The sequence below is a fragment of the Chelonoidis abingdonii genome, chromosome 4, assembly GCF_003597395.2.
Source record: "Chelonoidis abingdonii isolate Lonesome George chromosome 4, CheloAbing_2.0, whole genome shotgun sequence".
Classification (NCBI taxonomy): domain Eukaryota; kingdom Metazoa; phylum Chordata; order Testudines; family Testudinidae; genus Chelonoidis; species Chelonoidis abingdonii.
The window spans coordinates 89,982,378-90,009,257 of record NC_133772.1 but is presented as its reverse complement, the minus strand read 5'-3'; the positions used below and the strand labels follow the sequence as shown (position 1 = coordinate 90,009,257).

The following is a 26,880-nucleotide window of genomic DNA, read 5'->3' as shown; positions in this document are numbered from 1 at the left end:
AATATGAAAAGCAGATGAGCTGAACTAAAAGTAAAGGAATGACACCATACCAAGATGAAGTTCAGGTTTTGTTCCTTAATAAAGTTTAAAAAACCCCATTGGTATCTGCAAAGTGATGATAGGGTGGAATTGACCATACAAATTGACAAGCTCACTTGTGGATTTTCAATTTTTTAAAAAAAATCTTTTTTAAAGTGATACACCATTTGCATAGTGGGGGAGTAGAAAGACCATGAATATGCAGATAGGGTCTCTTACATATATATAAAACTGTCGGAGTAATTACAGCATGATGGGAGTCCTTATTTTCATTATTTGCATAACTATCTCATAATCTTTCAGTGGAAGGTTTCAGCAAAAATGGTTCTGCCATTTCCAAGAATGAGATTGGGGAAAATATTGGGGTTTTCCATGGTTTTTTAAAATCTTTTATTGAGAAGACCTAGCACCCCATCTCTCTCTGCTTTGGAGCAGAGACTTGAGGTTTGGTTATGGGCTTGCCTTTGTGAAGGGATGTACCTTTTCCTGTTTCTGTGTGGAAAAAATATCCAAATTTGGCAAAGTTATAACCCTCCCCAATCTCAGTTTGCATATACTTAATAGTGTCAGGAAGAAGTTAAAATTAGCCAGTAGAAAAGACAAAAACTGCTGAGAAGCAAGGACATAGTTTCTGTCAATACACGATAACTTAGTTCAGCTTATCGGTAAGAAGGAACAATGCTGACCACCCTCAAGGCCCCTGGATATCTGTAAGCACTCATCCCTATCCCTGCCCACCCTTCACCCCACCAATTTGCCCCAAAAGTAGTCACATATAATTGATGTAATCACGATGGGTCTAATGTGTATATATTGTTCCTACTGTTATCTGTGTTAAAAGTTCTCTTTTTGTTTGTAACAGTGTCTGTCTCTATGTACAAATAAATTAATACAAAAAGTATATAACTGGCCATTATGGCACCATATTTTAAAGCTGCTTGTCAGTCTTACCGGTACCATAAATAAATCCCTTTCAGTATTGTCTGTGCTTGCCTAATTCTTGGGGAAAATAATATTTTTGCCTCATAGTAGTAACATGTTAGAATTTGACAGCTAAGTTCTCTGAAGATTCTGTTTACACTAGGTGTACTCCTGGCTGCTGTGGACTTCTGTGGCAATGGGTGCTAAGTGAGAGTAGGTAGACTCTCTCGTTCTCTCAGTATCCTTTTTGCTGGAACTCAGGCTTTCATCTTGACTTGAAAAGAAGAGAGGGAGTATCTGAACCAATAGGGCAAAAGAGTAGATTGAGCTGGGACTTAGTGAAGAGGGGAGAGTGAGATCAAACGAGCTGAGGAGAGGGAGGCAAAAGGACAGAGCAAGAAGAGGTCAAGTGTGGATAATCAGGGAAGAAGGATCTGTCACCACTAGGCCAAACTCTGCCTCAGAACCTAGAGTGAAACCCAAGATTCCTGTCATTCACCATTCCTCTGTCATTTTCAAATATCTGCAACACACTGGCAAAGTATGTCTCATCCCCCTTTAGTAGCTGTTCTACTCAGAGGATGTTACCCTACTGTTGTTATCTGTTTACCACTAGTGGCAGAGGTCTGTGTGGTGAATCTAACTGTTCCCAACTGGCTGCTAATCCATGTGTGGGAGTCAGTATGATTCTACATAATGATATTTCTGTTCTGTTGGGTTTTTTTGTTTGCTTTTTTAAAATCATAGGTTTTTGTGTGTAATTTCCTATGTTAAAAGAACATTAATGTTGCAAGATCAAGCACTCAGATTAGGAAATGTCACGTTTAAGGTTGCCTGTGTGACCTTAATTTACCCCCCTTGTGCATATGCATTATGGTACAATCTTTAGTTACATGAACAAATAGTATTTTTTTTTTTAATAGGATGCCACCTGATTCAGTGCATAAGATAGATGGTGCTCGCTTAATGAGTAGATACCCAATGTTTTGTTTTATCCTTATTGTCAGTATGTGTATCTATGCTTTATTTACTGCACGTTATTCCAATTCCACAATCTTAAGTCGTCATTCATTCTGACACAACAATGCCTTATTGACTGCACACTTTTCCAACCCTGCTCTTTAGACTAAATTTTTTATTTTGTCATTGGCTTTTCTGTGGCACTTATCACAGTAGTATATGATTTCACAAACAATGAATTTTTTTTCAGAACACTCTTGTAAGGTGAGGGATGATATTATCCCCACTTTGCAGATGGAGAACTGAGGCACGCAGAGAGTAAGATCTAAAGTGTCTACTAATTTTGGATGGTCAATTTGAGATGATTAGAGCCTGATATTTGAGAATAGTTAGCACTAAAACCACTTTATATAGTCAAAATACTGCTCCCATTGACTTCAGTTGCAGCTGTGAGTGCTCAGCCCTTCTGCAAATCAGACAGAACTGGGCCTCACACTGAGCTCCTAGAAAAGGAGAAACAGTGACCATCCTTGAAACAGTCTGATTTAAATTACTTGTCTAGCATTACATAGCAACTCCCTTGTAGAGGTCGGTGTAGAATCCCCTTCTCCAGAGTAGCTCTCAACTATCTTTACCAAGAGACCATTCTTTTTCTGCCTGCAGTTCCCTGCGTCATTCACTGCACATATTTCAGCTTCTGCAAGAAACTGAGGCCAGGGTCTTACAGACAACTGTCTCCTTCACTGCATAACCCTGATTAATCCCAGGAGTACAATCCATCCTGTGCATTGCATGAGGCCTTGGGTCCTGTGGAAAAAAATAGTGTGCGATCATGTAATTAACAGCTATACATATGAAAAAGAGGAGGAAATTAGTTCCCCACGCAATATTAATTCTGACATTTAGGTGCTTGACTTTGCAACCGTCACGTCCTTTTAATGTAGTTTTATGTGTGTAAATATAAAAAAATGTTTCTGTAGTGACCCAGTTCCTTCAAGTAAAGGGAGGAGTATATTGTGTTTAATTAATGCTAACTGGGTCTACTTGTTTGTTTCCAGGATGGTGAACACAGGGGAAAGGCTGTCAGAACCGTGTCAAATTTGCAGTTAATTTGAAAGAATTTACAGAAGTGCCCGTTATCATCATGGAGAAACAACAAATTGTGTTGGGTAACCGGGACAGTGGGACAGTGTCTGGTGCAGCACCTGCTTTTTTTGTCATCTTGAAACAGCAGCAGGGAAATGGTAAAGCTGATCAAGGAATTCTAGTAGCAAACCGGGATGCCTGTACTCTTACCAGTAGTGTGTCAACTCCAGTAAAATCCAAAGTAAAGACTTGCCTTCCAGCTGATTGTACCTCAGGTAGCATCACTGTCACCCTGGACAACAACAGCATGTGGAATGAGTTCTACCATCGCAGCACAGAGATGATTCTGACCAAACAGGGGAGGCGTATGTTCCCATACTGTCGGTACTGGATTACAGGCCTAGATTCCAATCTGAAATACATCCTAGTCATGGATATCTCTCCTGTGGACAATCACCGCTATAAATGGAATGGTCGTTGGTGGGAGCCTAGTGGGAAGGCAGAACCCCATGTTCTGGGACGGGTATTTATTCATCCAGAATCACCCTCCACTGGTCAGTACTGGATGCACCAGCCGGTATCCTTCTACAAACTCAAGCTTACCAACAATACTCTGGACCAAGAAGGTCATATCATATTGCATTCTATGCACCGCTATCTGCCACGCCTTCACCTGGTACCTGCAGACAAAGCCACAGAGGTTATCCAGCTGAATGGTCCTGATGTACACACTTTTACCTTCCCACAGACAGAGTTCTTTGCAGTGACAGCCTATCAGAACATCCAGATTACCCAGCTAAAGATAGATTACAACCCTTTTGCTAAAGGATTCAGAGATGATGGACTGAACAGTAGACCTCAGCGTGATGTGAAGCAAAATAGTAACTCAGAGCATGAAGGAGGTAGTGTTTCCAGCTCTCCCAGCAATCGTGGCCGACATACTGAAACCGATGGATTGGAGTCACAGCAGAGAGATCTAGATTCTTCATTTAGCGGTCAGAATCCATCAGACATTGATTTGGAGAAAGAATCCTTTAATGCAGAACGGGACTTCCTGGATTTCCTGGATGCAGACCTGCCTGTTAGTGATATGCCCAGGTTAAAACAAGAGGTATCTGAAAGGTAGGAGTACATTTCAGTTTTTGTCTATTGGGGGCTGGGTTGGGCTGGCCTCCCAGTAAAATGCCAAATGGTGTGTTTTTTGGCAGTGAGGGTGGGAGGGAAGATGGATTTACAACCAGAGTTTGGTTGCACTGACGTTTCAGAACATTTTGGGTTTACAGAAGGTCTTTTTTTCTCATACATGGACATCCATTGATCTGGAGATTTCATCTTCCTTCTGCTGGACTGCTGCAGTACTGCACTTTGTCTCATTTACTGTGACTATTGAGAGAGAAGCTGGGGGATCACTGTTCCCCACAACAAAGACATTTAGAAGATGAAAATTTCATCTCATAAACTGCAGGAACTTTAAATAGATCTGATTACTAAAAATCTGAGCCTACTGATCTTCCATTTAGGGCAGTTTGAGGCACTTGTGTGCTGAATCTGCTCTTCTTCCAACTCCCATAAAGCATGTGTATTCATATGGTCTTACCTAGCGTACCACCCTCTGACACCTTCCACTGGCTTCTCTCAGCAATGTAGCAAAGCAGTTTAGCCCATACTGCCAGATGACTTGTATCAAGTGGATCTCTGTGTTCCTAACAGTTCCCATTATATGTGCATGTGTTAGTACAGCCTAGTCAAGTCCAGCTTTTTGCTGTACCTTTCACTGGTTTCCCTAAGTAATGCAGCAGAACGGTCTACACATACTGTCAATCTGTCTGTGCCAGCATATTATTGACATAGCTGGCACCTGCGGGATGAAATATACCTGATTTTCTCTCCTCCCAGATTTCTTGGTATATATGCCAGAGGCTAGGCTGCCACCTTACTGGGATTGCTGCCAGTTCTCTGCCTATCAGTGCAGCAGAGTGTAGCTAATAGTTCATATCACTAATTCACCAGTGAAATTAAATAAAATAACTGTATTTCTATAGTGAAAGATCACTATTAAGGAAAAAATTGTCCCACATGTGGCATAGCTGTAAAACCACTGCAGCAGCACCTACTACACACAATGCCTTTTGTAACCAGAAGAGGTTCCCAAACATCAGTGCTCCTTCCATAATTTCAGCTTTAGCAAAAGATGTTCCTCAGTCCCTTCAAGGTGGTCGTTGATCTGGGCAGCAACGAATAACTGTAGAAGTGATAGTTTTCTAACCCCATAAGGCCACCTGAACCCAGCAGCAGTAATACCTCATGAGAATGTTGGAATAATGCGAGGACCAAGGGGATTATTACTATCTTTATTTTGCAACTTTTTCCTACTTTAAGGCAGGACAAATAAGAGTTTCTCCTAAATTTCTCATGTATTCATGAACAGAAGGCAGAAGTCTCTTAAGGACAACCTCTAGGTCAAGAGACCTGTATCCAAACTAATTCTTTAGAGTAAGAGAATTCTAATTTTTAAGAGCACCCGTGACCAAAGTGGGAAGGTGTTGGTCTAATATGTTCCTTATTGTCATGTTTTCGTTGCTTTATTTTCAATATCACCTTTCAGAAATTCAGATTTAAAAAAAATAAACTAATCTTGTGAAAAATATTCTCAAAAGTGATCCTTCCTCTTTAGCCTGGGCTACTATCAATCCCAAACGATTTTGTTTAGAACTTGGAGCAGGTGTCTTTGGGAAAAATGTTAGAAGTTTATAAGACGCCCTAGTCTTGCAGCTGGACACATGTAGGCACAAGGGGCTTTACTGAGTTCTTTCTTTTTGGGGCTGTAGGAATGTCCTGCATAATTTTAGGCAAAACTACTTTATCTTGGTCTAAATGGCTACCCAAAAAAAAAAAAATCAGATATATTTCATCCTGCAGGTGCCAGTTCTGTCATTCTTGCTCTTTTCAACTTGACAAAAATTATTTAGAAAGTGATGTGGAGATATTCTCAAAGGATTTGTTCAAAATGAACAATTTGCTTCCTCAATTGGGGATAAAAAAAACAAAACACCTTGTATCAAATGTACAGATTGACAACAAGCAGTTCTTCCAAATATCTTGTTTTTTGGAGTCAGGAATTTTTTTTTCAGCTCTGTAGGACAAAGATCGACACAGGTACTCCTTCAATGACAGATCATGTAAATTTGTCGACTTAGGACACCTTAAGTCTTAAGAGAAAATCAAACACTTTCCTTTCTTCTTCAGAACAGTTGTCATCTCAGAGCCAAACCATACTAAAAATTCATACAAAAGGGGATACTATACTAGAATATACTGTGTTTTCCTCTTTTATCCTCTGTGCTAGTACATTTCTATTAAAAACTAAAGACTTATATATGTATAAACATATAGTATTTTTGTAACCATAGTCCTAGTGCTACTCTCAGAACGTTGTCCAGGTGTTTTCTTTAAGTTTTAGTATCTGCCTTCTACACAGGAATGACAATCTCCGTTCACTCTCTCACTTCTGGAATCAAAATTTAGATCTGGAAATATTCCATAACTCATTCAAGAAATGGCACCACTCTCTTTTTTTATGCTCTATAGGTATCCAGAATCTTGCATTGCCTTTTCCATTAAATCCGTTCATCATTCTCATGACTTGCAGTTCAGGGGAAACACTGTCTATCAATCACTGTCGATCATTTTTCGTAGTTTATTGTTGGCTGTGCAGAAATGGCATGTGTTATGGCTGATAGGACTTTGTGTGTGTGTAATGTATATATTCCAAGATGTTGCATTTCTTAAAAGGCATAATTTTAACTCATAAACTAATTAATGGATTTTTTTGTAAATTTTCAAAAAATTCCTCAGTACTTAAAGTGAATGATTTGGGAAGGAAAGGGTATGTATTTTTTTTAATACATAACAGAGGTTGAATATTTTCTTTTAAGTGTGAAATGTAATTCAGTCTTAACTATAGTACCATGATGAACACCTTCATAATTTCTCTTATTGACTAGACTATACAAGGAGTGTCATATTTTGCTAAATTTAATGGAGTCTTGGTTTCACAATCAAAGGAAGTACACTGTAAGGAGGGATCTATTTTACAACATTGTAACTAGCTATTAATTCCACATTTTTTAAAACTTGTTGTTTCTCAGGCCTTGTCTACACGAGAAAGTTGTAGTGACTTAATTAAATCTGCTTAGAAACGGATTCAATTAAATCAGTGCAACCCCCTCTTATGGATGCTCTTATTTTGTTTTAAGAATGCCTTACTGCGATTTAAATTGTTGATTCCATATCAACATAAGCTAAACCGATATAAGGTATACTTAAATTGATATAGTATACCGCAGGATGTTACCACTAATTTACTTAAATCAGTTTCAAAAGCTTTCTTTCTTGCCACTTCCCTATTCAAGGTCGGTGACTTTATAGCTTTCTTCCAAAACGCATGATCATATGCCAGGCTGTTGTGCAGATTGGTCTCTCTGAGGTCTGTTGATATTCAGCCCACATACAGAGTCCTTGATCTCCCTCTTGGTTGTCCTCAGTCCACAGTCATTCCAAAAGTCATTCTACTGATACATCTCTCAGGTCTCTGCTGGATATGACCATTCTAAGGTAGCCCAGCCTCCCTCAATTGGAGCACCCGCGTTAGGCTCCTTACAACCACTTTTTTTTTTAGACACATCTTGACCATCTCAACATCTTTGTTTTTGAGGTGGGGAACATACTGATTTCCTTTTTTGTGGCTAGCCTGGTATCTGTTTTGTATGTTAAGATGGATCTAAATCAGTTTGTAAAGCGATTTAGTATAAATAAGGCTTTGGTTTTCAAATCAGTCTCTCACTGGTGATACATTGTAAAATGTTTTAAGTCTATTCAGATACCATCAGTACACTTTTAACTTTAATTGCTGTGTGATATATTTAAAAAATCGCAAGAAGAAAATATTTGCAGACATTTTTGTTTCTGAGAAGAATTGGAATCCTATTTTAGGTTATCCTAATGAACCATCCTTATGGAGAATTTTGATCTTGTTTTTGAAGTTCATTTATTGCTGCATTTCATGTTTGCACAAGAATTCTCTCATTCTTCCAAGGTATTGGGAGTCTCAAATATGTGTCCCATACATTTCTTTATGTCAATGGTCTCCAAACTATGGGGCATGCCCCCCTAGGGGAGGAATGGAGGAATGTTCAGGCTGTGGCACATTGCAGCCCAGGCCAGTCCCCACAAGTGGCGGAGAGGGAACACCACCCCGCTGTGCTCTGGCCTCACCCCCAGTTGCAGCCTCTGACCCCTGTGCTCCGTTCCCGACCCTGCTGCCTCCTGGCCCAGCTCTGGTGAGCGGGGGAGCATGGAGAGGGCCGGGGGTGGGGGAGTGAGTGACCCTGAAAAGTTTGGGGACCACTGCTTTGATTTGATGTTGTATCCATATGATTGTAATTTAAATTTATTATAATGAGTAAAAAAATTAGTTATATCAAGGGCGTTTTAGGAAGAATAATTTTACTCAATTAAAAGTGGTGTATATTCAGATCTCCATGAATGAAGTGTTCAAGACTTGAAAAATTTACATAACAGCAACTAACTAAAGTACTAAGCCTGTGAGCCCAGATGCCACCATATCTCCCCTTCCCCAAAAAGCCCTCCCCCCAAAATCATGGCCATGAATTTTAAAGAAATAAAGCAATAATCTAGGGATATTTTACTGTGCATAACTATTGCCAATCAACTTCTCATCTAACAAACTTCAAAATGTAATTTACTCTGTGTCTTGCGTTTTTGATGTACTGTCTCTCTGCTTTGTGGCTTTACTGCTCTCTGCCATTCCTATTTTGGATTATGTTGTATCTCTTTTTGCATTGTTCAGAAAGTGTGTTTTTGCTTCTCTCTCCTTCCATCCCCTTAAATCTTTTCTTCTGTTTCTCTGCATTTTAGGGGGGCGGGGTTTATACTTTAGAATTTTCTGACTTTCCTTGTCCACAAATATCTCACCCTTTTAAGAAAGTAATCCTTCCATTTTATTCTTTCCTCTCTATTTCCCTAAAAAGAGAGAGGTTTATCTAATTCAGTTTATGTAACTCATAATGTTTATGGACAACAGCTACTGCTAAATATCTTAAGGAACAGTTAACTATTAATTTTCCTTCTCAATGGTTTTACCATCCCAATTAAAGTTTAGCATTGTGCTCTTTCCCATATTAGTATGGGAAACCTGAAAATCTACTAGACCACGGGTTCTCAAACTTGGTCCACAAGCTCCATTCAGGTGGTCTGCAGATAGTTCCTTCTAAGGTTTGTGCCTGGGCGGCTGCACATGAAGGAATAAAGGGCTGCCCACCTAATCAGTGGAGCTGGGCAAGCGTGGCTCCACTAATTAGGTGCCTGGACCCTGGAGAAGATGCACATGTAAGGTGAGGTGATGGCCTTGGAGAAGAGAGGGGGTAGGTGGGAGGGGACAGTGGGATGAGAAGAGTGGATAAGGGGAAATTGGGATGTGCAGGGCTGTGGGGGCCAGAGAAAGAGGCGACTTTCTCCAGCTCCAGGGCTGTAGCTGACAGGGAGAGAACCCCCTCTTTCCTAGCTCTAGCTCGGGGGCTGCTGCAGCGGGTGAGAAAGGGAGAGACTCCCCCTTCCCAGCCCAGCTCGGGGACTGCCACGGTGGGGGAGAAGCTACTGATATTAAAATGTGAGTTATTTGTAGAACAAAAAAAATGTTAATTATTACGTTTTTATATAGCACTTTTATCCAAAGCGCTTTACAATAGTTAGTAACGGTACAAACAACATTTTGAAAGATCGTTAAGTGGTCCGCCAAGACTCTCAGCAATTTTCAAGTGGTCCTTGGGGAGGGGGGAAAAAGTTTAAGAACCACTGTACTAGACTTTAAAATTCTTGATAAAGTAGTATGTCATGAGGCTCACTTAAATTGGGACATTGTCTGAATGCAGAAAACAATACTGTCTTGCGGTCCGCTGATACATATATACACACACACACACACCTGGTATTGGATAATCTCAAACTGTTGAGCAAATCTGGAAGCCAGTTTCTCTAGTAGTTCCACAATACTAGTTGCTAGAGTGTCATTAGATTGTAAACTCTGTATGATCCTAAAAAGGTGGTAAGAGGGCAAACTTGCATGGTCCAACTTCTTAACAGAAACCTTTGGTTCTTCTGATAGCCATATGTATGTTAGATATTGATTTAATCGATTTTACAAAGTAAGGAACAAATTGAAATTATTTAAATGTTGTAAGAAGTTTATCCTGCTCCATCCTGCTAAATAAAGACTTTTGAGTCATTTGAACTTAAGACAGTTGATCATCTGCTTATTGCTGGTTTGATGCCTCCACTATAGCAGAGCTCCTCTAATCCTGCTCCAGTTTTCTATGATCCCTGCCCCACAGAGTTTACAATCTAATGACACTCTAGCAACTAGTATTGTGGAACTACTAGAGAAACTGGCTTCCAGATTCACCTGATGAAGTGAGGCTGAGTACTTCACTCTTAGTGTTTTCTAGTCAGTTAGCTAAAAAGGGTATAGTTGTGTTTGTTTTGTTTTGTTCCATCTTATATCTGAGGATCTTAATGCAGAAGGTCAGATGTATCCTTTTCTGCCTAGAAAGCCCACGGATTTTTATCTTGTCCTTGGTGTTGAGGGGTTGTTGAGTGAAACTGTAGGTCACCTACCGATAGGTAGGGCCCTACCAAATTCATGGCCATGAAAAACGCATCATTGACCGTGAAATCTGGTCTTCTCCCATGAAATTTGGTCTTTTGTGTGCTTTTACCGTATACCATACGTTTCATAGGGGAGACCAGTGTTTCTCAAATTGGGGGTCCTGACCCAAAAGGGAGTTGCAGGGGAGTCACAACTTCATTTTAGGTGGTTGCGGTATTGCCACCATTACTTCTGTACTGCTTTCAGAACTCGGCGGCTGGAGAGCGGCAGCTGTTGGCCAGGTGCCCAGCTCTGAAGACAGCGCCCCGCTAGCGGTAGCACAGAGTAAGGGTAGCAGTACTATACCATGCCACCCTTTACTTCTGCTGGTGATGGCTCTGCCCTCAGAGCTGGGCCCCTGGCCAGTAGCTGCTGCACTCCAGCTGCCCAGCTTTGAAGGCAGCGCTGCCGCCAGCAGCAGTGCAGAAGTAAGAGTGGCAGTACTATAACCTCTCTGCCCCGTGGTAACCTTGTGACACACACTCCCAACTCCTTTTTGGGTCAGGACCCCTAAAATTACAACACCATGAAATTTCAGATTTAAGTAGCTGAAATCTTGAAACTTATTATTTTAAAAATCCTATGGCCATGAAATTGACCAAAATGGACAGTGAATTTGGTAGGGTCCTACTATAGGCTTGCTTCTGAAATTCCAACTATCATTCTCTGAGCTGTAGTGGAGGGTAGGGAACCCACTTCTGTCTCCACATTATATTTTTCAGGTGCATTTCTTCTCCATGGCTGGCTGCCAAATTTTGATAGTGTTAGCAAAACTGAAGGGAAGCAACCAATATTTACCTTCCAGAAAAGCCTATTTATAAGAGTGAAATTGCATCTACAGTTGGAGTTCTCTAATGTCTGGCCAAGTTTTGGTTTCACTGATACCATTTCATCTGTGACTAAGTCAGTTGATGTCAGTAGAGTTACTCTGAATTTACACTGGGGTAATTGAGAGCAGAATCAGGCTCAGTGGCTTCCAAATGTGTGGGGAGATTTTGTATGGGACATGTTAGAATACCAGTTATTTTTAAATATGATTCTGATATGAGAGAAGAGAGTCCTGCTACCTGAAATAAGAAATCACCGTATTCTCTGGAGTCTATATGAGGAAAAAACATGAGATGGCATAATAATGTTTCTTGAATGCAAATTATTACGCTAAAAATGAAAGCTTGTCCTAACTAGCAGCAGTTGCTTTAAAGTCACTGTCAAGCTCAGCTGACCTCAGTGTTGTTCCAAAGTACCTTCAGAAAGAGGGCTGAGAATTTTATAGGGGGCAATGTCCTGTGTGACAAAGTTCCTCCTCTACCTTAGTGGGTACTGCTCTTATTGGCGGATTTGCTCGCCTCACAGATTTAACCTATGGGTCAGGAAACAGCACAGAGACCTTCCCCTCTGGTAGAAGCCACAGTGCAGTTCAATTCCTCCTGTGTTTGATGAGGAGTTGGGAGGTTTGGGGGAACCCGGACCTGCCCTCTACTCTGGGTTCCAGCCCAGGGCTCTGTGGGCTGCAGCTGTCTAGAGTGCCTCCTGGTACAGCTGCATGACAGCTATAACTCCCTAGGCTACTTCCCATGGCCTCCTCCCAACACCTTCTTTGTCCTCACTACCAGACCTTCCTCCTAGTGTCTGATAATGCTTGTACTTCTCGGTCCTCCAGCAGTATGCTACTCACTGTCAGCTTCTTGCTCCCAGTTCCACAAACACACACTTCCTCTCGTCTGTCTCCCTTTAGCCTGACTGGAGTGAGCCCTTTTATAGTGTCAGAGGGGCCTTAATTAGTTTCAGGTGCTTAACAGCCTCACCTGACTCTTAGCAGGTTAATTGGAGTCAGGTGTTCTAATTAGCCTGAAGCAGCCCCTGCTCTGGTCACTCAGGGAACAGAAAACTGCTTATCCAATGGCCAGTATGTCTCCCTTCTACTTCTCTACTATTCTCAACTGTCCTGGGTCTATCACACTTGCTAAAGTAGTATCTTCCTACTGTGATAACCATTTATTGTGCAATACTGAGGAATCTGTTTTAGGGAAGGAAAATGCAATTGATATGACAAGATATCTTTTGATTTTTGAATTTTGTATCTCTCATCTGTGTGGTAAAGTTGTTCTTTACTTTCTCCAGTCCCATTGCTAGCAGTTATGAAAGCAGCTCCCGGGTAGCATCCCCGTTGGACCCAAATGGACACTTCAATGTAGTCATTAAAGAGGAGCCAATAGATGACTATGATTATGGATCAAGTGTGTGCATCGAAGGGATAACTGTGAAGCAGGAAGACACAGATGAGGAAACAGATGAATATTCCAATAGTGATGATGATCCCATACTAGAGAAACAACTGAAAAAACACAGTGAGATGGACAGAAAAGATGCAGGAATCAGGCCCACCAAACGAATGCTGGCCAACCCTTCAGGTGTTGCCAAAGCCAAAATGTTAAAATTGGATAGTGGGAAGATGCCTGTAGTCTATTTAGAGCCCTGTGCAGTCACCAAGCGCACGGTAAAGATCTCTGAGCTGCCACAGACCATGCTTTCCTCTTGTAAGAAGGATAAATCCCCAGTGAGTGCAATATTGGACTCCTTTCCTATTTGTTTTGAAAATCATAAGGACTCTTGCTTAGACACAGTCATGGAAACTGAGGAAGTAGCTGTGAAAAAACAGTTCTCTGGAAACAAAGTGCCACAGAAGTACTGTTCCATCAAAGAGTCACCATGGACCATATCCAAATCATCTAGTTTCAAGCTTGGGAGCTCTACAGGAGGCCCCTTTTCAGCCAAAGATGTTGCTGGAAGAAAAAAAGCAGGTATACTAAGGAATCCCATATCCCAGAAGGGTACTGGTACTAATCAAAATCCTATGTCATCAGGCCCAAGTAGAAGAGGAAGGCCACGAAAGCTAAAGATCTCCAAGGCTGGACGACCCCCTAAAAACATAGGGAAGAATGTAATGACAAGCAAGAATGCCTCCCTGGGGTCAGGGAGTATCCTTCCAGATGTTAAGCCAGATCTTGAGGATGTGGATGGAGTCCTCTTTGTGTCCTTTGCATCCAAGGTAAATCATTCTTTCTTCAGTGTCCTCAATAAAACTTAATATGCTCAAAAGGAGCAATGGCTTAACTTAGCTTCTCAGCGGTCACGAGCTGAAAATAATACATTTCTCCTTTGGAATCCCTGAAAAAGTTATTTTAAAAGTTTGTAGTTGTAGCACTGTCTGCGTTTCCTGCCTTCATAGCACTCTTGGTTCTCACTGGCTCAGAGAGAATGAGTGATTGGGATCTGGAGTTTGGTGCATAGTTATGCAAAGCATTATTATTAGGCCAGTCTAATAACCTGTTTTAATGATATGGCTGTCTAGCTTGTGTCAAGATGAACATTTGAGTTTAAAGCATTTTACATTTATGTGAGGCTCTTTTTGCATGTAGGAAGCTCTTGACATTCACACTGTTGATAGAGTTGGAGGAGAAGAATCACAGAATCTGCAGACTTCCTTGCTAGCTGCAAGTGATCCAGGTAACACTCAACCTTTTTTTTTTTTTTTTTTTTTTTTTTTAAAGATGGGTGAGATTTGTGTGGTTTGGCCTTGATAAAAGAAGTTGTAAGGACACAGTGGGAGATAATTATTTAAATGAACAGTGTATCAGAATTTTGAATAGCATGTGCTGTCTCATTCCATACACAATAATATCTTTCATTCTCTGAACAGGTTGTCGAGCAAGAATACGCTTGTTGGAGAAAGAACTCTTGGAAGATCTGAAGTCCTTGAGGCATAAGCAAGTGATACATCCTAGTCTCCAGGAAGGTATATGTGTAAAGCTCTCTGGAGCAGGAATTGTTTCCTACTGTGTTTTTAATACTGTACCTACCACAGTGGGGACCTGAGTTTGGCTGGTTCTTCAAGTATGCTTCACTGTGGATCCCACTGTAGGTGCCCATGTGAATGGAATTAGAGACTTTTGAAAGAAGTGTCTGATGTGGCCACTGATGCTTCCTCTTGTGTCTGTGTGAGGGCATAAATGGCAGAGGTGCTGCAGCCCTCCTTCAGTTTCCCTTTACTGCCTGGGGTAGTGAGATTCATTTATTCCAAAACCGGAAGGGAGCAGTCAGTGATGGAGCACTTCAGCCAGAGAACAGTATTCAATTTCCTCAAAGACCGCATACTGACACCCTATAGAAGAACATACGGGTACTAGCCCCAGCAGAGACAGAGGTCGTTATCTTACTCCTGGAGTTAAAACCAGAGTAAGCACAAAGAAAGAGGCCCAAGTGTTCTAGGGGATTCCCATTTCCCAACTCTTTGGCTAACCCACTTCCTTCTTAGAGGCTGCATTACAAGTGGAAAGTATTGCCTTTCAAACTCTCCATGGCACCAGACATCTTCATGAAGTGTCCAAAGGTAGTAGCAGCACATCTTAGAAGGAAAGACATTCATGTATGCCCTTACCTGGATGATCAGTTGGGATGGGGGTGGGGAGGCAGATCTCAGCAGGACATGGCAGCAAGCCTGAAATATGTCGTCTTTATTCTCTCAGCGAGGCCTTGTGGTGAACTACGAAAAATCATCTTATCCCATCACAGACTGAGTTCATAAGAGCATTGATCAACTCGGGTTAGCAAGAGCATACCTTCCAAAGGACAGGTTCCTGTCGATGTAGTTGCTATTACTTAGGTTAGAATTATTCCTGATTGCAATGGTATGGATGTATCTGGATCTGTTAGGCCCTATGTTGCAAGCACGTATGTGCTGCTGCTTGCCAGACTTCACCAGTAGTCCCCTCTGGTGAATGTTTCCCAGCAATGCACCAGATGAACAAGAAAGTTGTAATTTCATCATGTCATCTCAGAACTGAGATAGTGGAAGGAACCCAGAAAAGTGCATGGAAGGGTACTGTTCTTTGCTCCCTCCCTGATAATGACTTTAACCACAGATGTATCAGGGACAGGTTGGAGAGTCCACCTGAGCTGTCTACAAATACAAGGGACCTGATTCCCGAAGACATAGGACACTATGTCAGTGTCCTGGAGCTCAGAGTCATCAGGCTATCCTGCATGGTCTTCCTATCTCTTCTTCAAAACTATACTGTGCAGATCTTGGCAGGTTACATGTACGTAATGCACTGTGTAAACAACCAAGGGAGTGCACAGTTGGCCTCCCATCTGTCTGGAAACTGTTAAGCTCTGGACAGGGTCACACCAACAAATGATAAATCATTCATTCTTCACCTCTTGGGTGTCATCAACAACCTGACAGGTAATCTGTTTACCACATGAGTGATCACTGCGGAGGTCCTTTATAGAGCTGATATTCCTTTGTTGGGGGACCCCTATGATAAGCTTGTTTGCCACCAACATCAAGTGCCAGATGATTTGTTCCAGACTGGGCACAAGCCGGGGGTCGCTACTGCATGCTTTCTTTCTGCAGTGATCCCAAGAATTTCTGTATCCCAGGGGAACACTCAAACTCAAACAATACACAGCTATCTTTTCGTTGCCCTAATAGCTGAGATGGTTTTGGTTGACAGACCTCTTACAAATATCCATTCTGCTACCTATCCAGCTCCCAGATTGGCCAGATCTGATCTCACAGCACCATGGCCAGATGCTCCATCCAGACCCTAAGTCATTGCGTCTGACAGTGTGGTTGTTGCCTGGCTGAGTATTACAGACCAAGGCTGCTCCCTACAGTTAGAGGAAATCCTGATATAAAGCAGGAAGACACTGCCCAGGAAAACTTACTCTTCTCAACTGAAGAACCTCTCTGTATGGGCAGCCCAGCATAGCCTGGTCCTGGTCTAGGCCTCAGTACTAATGATCCTTGACTATCTATTGCACTTAAACAGACTAGCCTTTCATTCAGTTCTATTAAGGTCCACCTTGCATCATTTTCAGCTTGCCATTTACCTGAACTATTTTGCTTGGTCTTTTCTTACTGAACATTATCAGAGTTTTTCAGAAGGCTATTACATACCTACCAACCAGTCTCAGAACCTGCGCCTGCCTGGGACTTCAACATAGTCCTCCTTAGATTTATGAAGCCTCCCTTTAGACCTCTTCCAGAATGTTCCCTATACTTCCACACTCCAAAGACAGGCGTCGTAGTGACTATCATTTTGGCTAGAGGAGTGAGTTAGTGCCAGCCACTTATGGCTGAACCTTCCTATACAACATTCCATAGGGATATTGTGGTGCTAAAACTTCACCCAAAATTCATCCCCAAGGTGGTCTTAGAATTTAATCTAAATCAGTCTTCTTTCCAAAACCACACTCCACACTGGAAGAAGAGAAGCTGCATATGCTAGATGTGTCCAAGTTGTTCATATGGTCTTCCAGTGTATTTCTGTCAATAGCCAGGCATTCTAAAGGTCAGGCCACTTCTTCACAGAGACTAAGAAATGGATAACACAGTGCAACTCACTGTGTTACCAGGTGTCTGGTGTACTTCTCCCATCCAACATTAAGGCTCCCTCCACGAGATCGCAAGCAACATCTTTCTCCTGCTTCAAGAATGTGTTGATATCCGAAATCTGCAAAGCAGCAATGTGGACCGCTGACCTTGTCAATCATTTTACTTTGGGCTTAGCAGCCAGGTCTGATGCCAAACTTGGGAGAGCAATTCTTCAGTTACTATATATTATTGGATACAGCTGAAACACCTTATTCCCACCATCCTGAAAGGATATTGCTTGCTGGTCACCTATAGTGGGATCCACTCATACATACATCAAGATGAGAGAAAGGTTACTTACCCTACTGCAACTGTGGTTCTTTGAGATGTTGTAGTCAGTGTGGATCTCATGACCCATCCTTCATCCCTGCTTTTTGGAATCCTCAGCTGTCATTGGCTTCAAGTTGCGATGGAACTCAGGGAAGGTGGTGGCCATGGCCTTTTATGCTTTTATACAGGCATACAACAAGGCACGGGCACACGCGTGGCCCTAAAGGACACTGCTATTCAAAGGACTCAGATAGTGTGCATGTGGTACACGTGCAACTGCAGTGGGGTCCACACTTGACTACAACATCTCAAAGAACCACAGTTACTGTAGGGAGAGTAGCTCTTCTTTCTCTGGGTATTACCTCAATCCCACCAATGAATAATCTTCAGGATTCATGCAGATTGTCAGTTTCATGGATGTGAGGAAATGAATGTTACACATGAAATAAAGAAAAGATCTTGCTTGGGATTCCTTAATTTGGAGGCTTGAAGAAAACTCTCTGTTCTGTTTTGTTGTTGTTGTTTGTTTTTAAATTCATCTCTTGTCATTTTAATTTTGACATGAATTGATGTATTCTGGGATGAGATGGGGACTTTTCCCCAAACTTGTTCAGTCTGGGGCTTCTCAGAAAAAAAAATTTCACAGCACAATATGTACACTTTCAAATTTAAATAATCATGCATATACGAAATATAACTTTTATTACCTAGATCCTAAATTGTTCAGCTGTACGTTTCCAGATGAACCATTTTATTGATCAACTTGTTCACTTAGTATCCCCCTTCTGCTGCTTAAATTGAGAGAGAGTGAATATTATGGTTGGTATACCTTTATTTTATCCCAAACATTGCAAGCTTCTTTAAAGGAAAAGCACATGGGGAATGGAAGGGGGTAAGAGTCTAGAAATTCCTTTGTACCTAGCAGCTTGCTCTGTTGACTTATTCTATACAATTGTTACTTCTTTCACTTTGTTCTTCTGCTCAGTTACTAAGGCCTGGTCTACACTGGGGTGGATCGATATAAGTTACACAGCTTCAGCTACGTGAATAACATAGCTGAAGTTGATGAACATAGATCTACTGCAGTAAGTCGATGGCTGACGCTCTCCCATTGACTCCGCCTGACTCTCCTGCCCTGGTGGAGTACCGGAGTTGACGGGAGAGCACTTAGCAGTCGATTTATCGCATCTAGACTAAATGTGATAAATCGACCCCCGCTGGATCGAGTGCTGCCCCTTGATACAGCAGATAATGTAGATAAGCACTAAGACAGTTTATTTTTATACAGTGCTTCTCAAAGTAACAGTATTCCATAATACTTTACAAAAGAATGAGAATTCCATGAATAAGATACTGATTGTGCAGTGACTGAATATGTAAATACAATAACCATAATCATTAATTCCATTTTATAGGGCTTTTTCTTCCAAAAAACATGTTAGTGTGTGTAAGTAAATTGATAGAAAATAAACACGGTATTCAGGAACCACTTCACCCACTACAGCTGTTCAGTGGTGGACAGCAACAGTAGGTAACAGTTTTAAAATAAGAAATAAAGAATACTGGGTCCAGTTAAAAATTAAGCAATATTTTACACTCAGCTTTTGGATATTAGCACCTGTTTTTGAGATAAGGAAAGTTGCCCAGGAGAACAGAGGTTAACCCTTTCTTCTTTTTCAAAAAGTGCAATGGGATCTTTACATTCTAGCCAGGACAGAGAGATGGAAGTGATTTTTCCTTTTTGTCTCATCCAAAGCATATCTTAATAGAGTGGTATGATCTCAGATACTGTAGTATGTAAATTGCATAGGAGTTGAAGGCTAGTGGGAAACTGGAACCCCTGGCCATTCTTTTTTCTGTTTTCAAATCTGTTAAAACGGAATGAATGCAAACTATTATACAAGTAATAAAAAATTACTTTAGAAGTTGAGAAATGTATCTTCTTAAAAGATTTGCTGCTTCTTTTTGCTAACACAGTTTGCATGGCTGTGTGATTTTTCACTGGTATTTGCTTCTTGCAGTGGGACTGAAGTTGAACTCTGTGGACCCAACAATGAGCATTGACCTGAAATATTTGGGTGTGCAGCTCCCGCTTTCCTACTCAAAAAACTACTCTTTGTGGAACTACCCAAGAGTCGTTCCTGGCTGTTCGGGTAGGTAAACAGTGCTTTCAGAATACATTATTTATTCTTTCAGCATTATTGTTGAGGGTTGGAAGGGATGAGGTTAGTTGTGTATGTGGAATAAGTGTTCTAAATAAAGTTTAATATCAGTGACGAGAAGGTAATGCATAGGAATTTTTTGTTTTTAATGCGGAATCTTTTATATGAAAGCCATGTATCATAAACTTGCTGTTAAATTACTAGGTACTTCTTGAACAAGGGATCTGCCATGTGACTGTCAGGCTCTGATATTTGGTAATGGCACTGGCATGCAGCTGTACACCTACCTAGTGCACGCACACATGTATTTTATAAAATTGAGTGTTCCCTAATGGACGCATATAGCCATGAGCGCAAAGAAAATTTCCAGGTTGCATGTACGCATGGAGTCATTTGTGTGTACAGTATTGGTGATATTTCATATAGACCTGAACGCTGAAATTGAGGCCCCAAATGTCCATTCTAAGCCTTTTTTTTTCCTGTTACTTTGCTTTAGGGTGCCATAGTCAGTCAGTTAGACTTCCGTGTTATTAGGGGGCTGAGTTAGAAGTGGTGTTGTTCCACATATAGAGGATCGTTATTCATTCATATATAATGTTGTTTTTGCACCTGGGTTGATAAGGTGAGCCTGGCTTGTTTTCTTTCCAGATTCTGGGTTTCCCTTTGTTTCCAGGACAGGGAAAACGAATGATTTCACCAAGATCAAGGGCTGGCGAGGGAAGTTTCACGGTGCTTCTAGAAATGAGGGTAAGAGGTAGAAAAGAGCGTTTCCATGTGATGAATGTGGTCCTTTTTCTGTCCTAGGAACAGATCCTTTCAGTTTACTTACTGCTTTATTTTAATTATTAGTGAAATTTTTGGAGCAGAAATGGTCATGAGTAAAGAACCCCTGGTTACTGTGATTTCATTGGTACAGATTTCAAAGGTCTGAATGGGGTTTTGTGGGAGGAGAGGGATTTTATTTTTCCATTGTGATTTATCCTACTTTGAAATAGGATAGAAGCGTGATTTTCTTTTTCTTTTTCTTTTTTTATTTTATACAAATGACTGCTGAGAAAAGGCAAAAGCTAACTGAAATAGGTTTGTTATTACGGATCCATTTTGGACTCTCTATAAGCAACCCTTGTTTGGAGAAATGTGGGAACGCTTATTTTCACTACTGCTTTAGACTGTCTTTTGGGGGAAGAATGGGCAATTTTTTTCAGTATATATGTTTAAAATTTTAATGGGAGTAGATACTTCATACGTTGAGGGAAACCCAACCTTTGCCTAACAGGAAGCTGCTTTTGGCAACTTGTCAGGAGCCAGACGGCTACACTGAATTTAAATAAACTGTAGTTAGATTGCAACCATTTTAATCTTTTTAATGCAAAGGTGTAGCTTGGACTACATATCCTAGTTTGTAGGCCATTCAGAGTGAGATGGAACAGTGCACTCTGAGACTTGTAACTTCTATGAGCCCATCCATATCAAAGATTCCAGTGGCTGCTAGGTGCATTGCTGAACTGAGTGGCCATATTTGGCATGCATGCTGTGCTATGATCACCCATTTCATACCCAAATGTTGTATAGAAGTTTTGGAAAGGTAAAGAAATTACTGTTCTCTGTTGACTCTACTTATTAGGAGAACTGGCAGTGTACTTTCTCTGAAGTTATTTCCTGTGTATTTGGATTCCATATTTATTCAGGTAGTGGTTCAGAGGGCTCTTTGAAGAATCGCTCTGCCTTCTGCAGCGACAAGCTGGATGAATACCTGGAAAACGAAGGGAAGCTGATGGAAACAAGCATGGGATTCTCTTCTAGCACTTCCACTTCTCCTGTGGTTTATCAGCTTCCAACCAAGAGCACTAGCTATGTACGAACACTAGACAGTGTTCTAAAGAAGCAGTCCACCAGCACTCCATCCACCTCTTATACTTTCAAGCCTCTCTCTGTGTCTTCTGCCTCTAGGAAGATGAAAACTCAGAATAAACAGACAGCTTCAAAGACCCGAGTAAAACCATCCTACAAACCCATTCTTCCTTCACCTGTTGTATTAAAGCAGAAACATGGCTTTTCAGTCCCAGGGGAGAAGGTCACTAAGTCTCTGCCAAGTAGCAACATGGCTAATCAGGTGGATAATTTTATGGTGCCAGCTCTAGATGAAAACATGTTGCCAAAGCAGATCAGTCTGCGTCAGGCACACCAGCAACAACAGGCTACTCGCCCACCAGGTTTGTCTAAGTCTCAGGTGAAGTTGATGGACTTAGAGGACTGTGCATTGTGGGATGGAAAACCGCGGACCTACATCACAGAAGAACGAGCAGACATATCCCTGGCAACTCTGCTCACTGCTCAGGTAAGCTACTGTAATTGCCTCTCTTCCTTTCCCTATCATACCTACTACTTCTGCACTCTAGTGCTTCGTAGCTAAGGTTTAACAAAGAGATAACAATGCTAATAAAAATATACAGGGTGAGGGATCACTTTTTCTTACCAATTAGATGTATTGCTCTACAGAAAAAGTCAAGAAAATGTTTTCTTAATTTGTCTATCTGTACCAGGCAATTTAGACAGTTGGAAATAATACAGTTGAGCTTCTGACTCAATTCACTGACTTGTACTGTAAAAGAGGGAAGGGGTTTGCCATTTCAGAAGAACAGTTACCCAGCAAAAGTGTATAGTTCTATTGGCAATCCCCACTCTCATCCACACTATTAACTACTTGTCTTGTCTTGGCCTCATGTTTCTATTGTAGCAATAGCTATAATTTGAATTAAAAATTGTTGATACAATATAATTTTCTTAATCAGGACTCCCCAGTGAAGACACTTTTGTCCTCTTCAAGAAGAATTTCTAACCCAGGGAAGCCATCTCTTTTTGTTAAATAGTATTTCTACTATTCTGGGACCTACGTTGCCAATAATGGTGTTGGATTTGCCAGTGGCATTGGCAAGAGGCACTACCCACCTGGGATAGAGTGAAAGCCTACAGTCTGCCCAGTAGAAGTGACAGTTGCAAGACACCTAGCATGGGAAAAGATACATATAAAAGAACGAAAAGAAGTTAATGTTGCTGTAGGAATCATAACTTTTGTACATCTTGGAATTTTAAGTGTGCAAACAATGTTATATAAACATAGAATTTTGATATGTATTTTAATATAATCTGTTAATTTTGTTAACCATGTACCATAAAACATACAGGCACATGGTAACTTGGCATTTCCTGATTTTTTTGTTTTTTTTAACTTTGCACAAAATAGACATTGCTTTAATGTAATTAATTGAAAATAAGTCCTGCTTATGTCAATTCCTAGGTGTATTATTAATAGGGCCCTACCAAGTTCACGGCCATGAAAAATGCGGCATGGACTGTGAAATCTGGTCTCCCAAGAAATCTGGTCTTTTGTATTTTTTTACCCTATACTATATAGATTTCATGGGGAAGACCAACGTTTCTCAAATTCAGGGTCATGACCCAAAAGGGGTTTGTAGGAGGGTCACAAGGTTATTTGAGAGAGGTCACAGTATTGCCACTCTTACTTCTGTGCTGCTTCCTTCAGAGCTGAGTGGCTAGAGAGTGGTGGCTGCTGACTGAGGGCCCTGCTCTGCAGGTAGCAGTGCAGAAGTAACAGTAGCAATACCATACCATGCCATCCTTACTTCTGTGCTGCTACTGGCGGTGGCTCTGCCTTCAGAGCTGAGCTCCTGGCCAGCAGCCATCACTCTCCAGCTGCCCAGCTCTGAAGGCCAGAGCCACTGCCAGCAGCAGCGCAGAAGTAAGCATAGCAGTACGTCAATCCTCCCTACAATAATCTTGCAATCCTTCCCCCTCCTTACCCACAACTCATTTTTTGGATCAGGACCCCTACAATTACAAAACTGTGAAATCTTAGCTTTAAATAGCTGAAATCATGAAATTTATTATTTTTAAAGTCATATGACAGTGTAATTGACCAAAATGGACCATGAATTTGGTAGTGCCCTAATCATTAAGTATGAATCTTAGCTCTTCTGCTTCCCAGATTACCCACTATAGAACATCAGGTGACATGGACCTCACAGCAACTTTTAGTGCAGCTGTCCTCTATCCTGTCATTCAGTGTAAATTTCAAATTTTTCTGCGCAGGGCAAGTCCGCAGCTTCCTTATAGTTGGTCTTCTCCTGACGGCAGCTTGCTCAAAGACAGAACCAGACCTGTCAAACAGGACGGGATGGGCCCGACCATCACCTTTAAGACACCATTCTTTGTCCTGTCATTCAGTTTCAATTGCAAATTCTGTACCTCATGTAAATTGTGTGGTGGTATTGATTGCGTATGCAGATCATGTATGCATCCACGTTTTTTATCTCAGTAGAATTTCAAATGTATATGTATATATTTTTTTAAACTTTAGGCTTCTCTTAAAAATAAACCGATCCACAAAATAATCAGAAGGCGAGCACCACCTTGCAACAATGATTTCTGCCGTCTGGGTTGTATCTGTGCTAGTCTAGCACTGGAAAAGCGTCGGCCTACCCATTGTCGCAGGCCTGACTGTATGTTTGGCTGCACTTGCTTGAAAAGAAGGGTGTTACTAGTAAAGGGAGGATCCAAACACAAGAAAATCCTGAAGAAAGCTGTGCGTGGAAGCCTTGTAGTCTATGGGCCACAAGGGGAAGATCAGCAGGAAGAGGAGGATTTGGAAGAAGAGGGTGATGGGGAGGAAGATGAGCTGAAACAGAAAGATAGGAGGAGGAGAAAGAAGGTGGAATACAGTGAGTATTACTAACAGCAGAGTGATTACTCAAAGCAATTTCAAAGCCATGTGCTTTTACATGAGATTTTTATGCTGAATTTATAGCAAGCACATTGCTGAATCAAGAAAGTAGAGTGAGTTCTAAGAGATTTCTGTACATGCAACTTCCACCTACTTTGCCAGAAACTAACTAGAAGCAAATCTTGTTTCTTACTTTATTGATATTTTAGAAATATGCCCTTCATTTAACTTCATGGTTGACATTTTTGGAACTTTTTACGTGTTTATGATTTGTAATATAGCTGGGTATCGTTCAAGGTACTTGTAAAAAGTCTGTCATTTGATTATCTTCCTAAATCAGTTCAAAGGCCCAGGAGGTGAGTCACAACAGGTTGAGCATTATGTAATTTGGGACTTCAGTATTATTCACTCCCTTGTTTGCTTTGCCCCATATTTCATTAATCCCTCTCACAACAGCTGAACATTTGGGCTATGTCTTCAGCTGATGTTAATTGTCTTAGCTTCTTTGAAGTTAAAGGAGCTATGCTGACTTCTATACCAGCTGAGAGGCTGGCCCCTAATGTGTACTCGGGGAAATAAGATGACATCTGTCAGTAATGTATTAACCACTAAAGAGAGGTTGAAATTGATGTGGCCTATACTTTGTTCCCACTCTAAAATATTGATGGCATTCTCTCATCATTTTCCAGTCAGTTTGATTTATAGAATGAATATGATTCTCATACTGCAGAGAAACATCACAAAGTCTTGAGTGTCTTGATTTTATTACACAACACCGTAGAAAATTGCACAATGTGTAGAACTACTTTCTTTGTTTTTGTTTAATATTTAAGCAATGACAGCATTCTCTCCTACTTTTGGCATTTGGTAAATTAAGATGAAGTTTTAATGTAATTTTTACCTTGGTTCCTTTCCCCTTTTCCATGGTGTGGACAAGCACCAGTCACTCTTGCCTAGAGTTTGAGCCCAGAAAGATAACTAGTGCTTTTTCCTGGAAATGTGAGTGGTTAACTAGGTAGGCAATGCTTAGACTTAGATGGATATTTCTGTAATTACTGAAGCATTAGACTAGACATTTTCAGTGCAGAAATAAGGAGTTTTTAAAAAAACATTTTTTCTTCTTTCATTTTTCAGCTATCTGTGATACAGAGCCAGAGCAGCCTATTAGGAACTGTCCATTGTGGATAAAAGTAGAAGGAGAGATAGATCCAGAACCAATTTACATCCCAACGCCATCTGTCATTGAACCAATGAAACCTTTGGTGTTGCCTACCCCAGAGGTCTTGCCTTCCAGTAAGAACAAATCTTCCAATGGAGTCAAACCAGGGAGAGTGTATACTCCCAAACCCAACCCAGTGGTAAGTAAGGAAAGGAAGATGCTCTATTTTCAAAACCTCTTTTTGTGTTAAGAAAACAAACCAGCCTTCACCTGAAAATCTGGATGAATCAGTATCTAAAGTAGGTTAATATGAGATTTGAGTCCATAATCGGATACTTTTGTAAATAAAATTTTGATGAGGTGGGATTGATTTTTTTTTTTTCTTCCCAATTTTAAAAATCAGTTTCAGTCTTTCATAAATACATTATTGCATCAGTACAAGTAGGGATGAAAGGGGTTGAGAATTTCTAGCAACCTTTTGTATAAAATCACAATAATGCATGCTATTTTGCAAAATACAGAACATACCATATCCTTAAATACTTGAGCTACTCAACGTAGCTTATCATAGACTATCAGGGTTGGAAGGGACCTCAGGAGGTTATCTAGTCCAACCCCCTGCTCAAAGCAGGACCAATCCCCAGACAGATTTTTGCCCCAGATCCCTATAATGGGCCCCTCAAGGATTGAGCTCATAACCCTGGGTTTAGCAGGCCAATGCTCAAACCACTGAGCTAATGGATTTTTTGTTTTAGACCATGAAGACATTTCGATTTCCAGTGCCAAAGCATTGAAAAGTCTGCTTTGTGTTTTAGCCCATGAAAATGTGAAAAGTAAAACCTTCCACAGGGATATTGGTAGAGAAGCATCTAGAGATGTAACCAGAATTCAGCAGGTTGCCTCAAAGCAAAATCTCTCTGTTTATCATCTACCAGGTTAAGCAGAATAGTTGTCTTTGCACCTAGATCTTTTACTTAAAACCTAATTCAGAAGTAAAACCTAGATGGATGTCGTCTGGTACTAGGAAGGAAACTGCACCTTCGACAGCAGGAGCGCCCCTTGCTATTTTTTCTGTTTATTGTGGCACTGCTGGAGGTAAAGGATACTAGACTATGTAGCTGTTTCACAGCTCTGATATATATCTTGAGTGAAGTGGTTCTGTTTGAATTGCAGATTCGGGATGAGGACAAGGATCCTGTTTACTTGTACTTTGAGAGGATGATGACTTGTGCCCGGGTCCGAGCGTATGAATGCAAAAGGGAGGAAAAAAAGCAACAGAAGGACCTGTACATCTATAATTCAAATAATCGTACCGGAAAGGTGAGATGTCATCTTTTGTCCACAAACTCCTCTATTGAACATGTCATGCATTAAGATATT

At 40.9% G+C, this 26,880-nt stretch overlaps 1 protein-coding gene across 7 annotated transcripts in view; it reads left to right on the top strand.

The window, feature by feature from the left end:
- MGA (MAX dimerization protein MGA) overlaps positions 1-26,880 on the top strand; it is a 94,555-nt gene that overhangs the window by 14,224 nt on the left and 53,451 nt on the right. For all 7 annotated transcript variants that reach the window (XM_075065455.1, XM_032793866.2, XM_032793865.2 and 4 more), the window contains 10 exons: positions 2,979-4,128; positions 12,851-13,778; positions 14,149-14,236; positions 14,430-14,525; positions 19,460-19,591; positions 20,249-20,347; positions 21,289-21,938; positions 23,979-24,339; positions 25,476-25,699; positions 26,674-26,820. In XM_075065455.1, coding sequence (XP_074921556.1) covers positions 3,065-4,128; positions 12,851-13,778; positions 14,149-14,236; positions 14,430-14,525; positions 19,460-19,591; positions 20,249-20,347; positions 21,289-21,938; positions 23,979-24,339; positions 25,476-25,699; positions 26,674-26,820 — 3,789 coding nt within the window. In that variant the 5' untranslated portion in view covers positions 2,979-3,064. The remainder of the gene's footprint in view (positions 1-2,978; positions 4,129-12,850; positions 13,779-14,148; positions 14,237-14,429; positions 14,526-19,459; positions 19,592-20,248; positions 20,348-21,288; positions 21,939-23,978; positions 24,340-25,475; positions 25,700-26,673; positions 26,821-26,880) is intronic.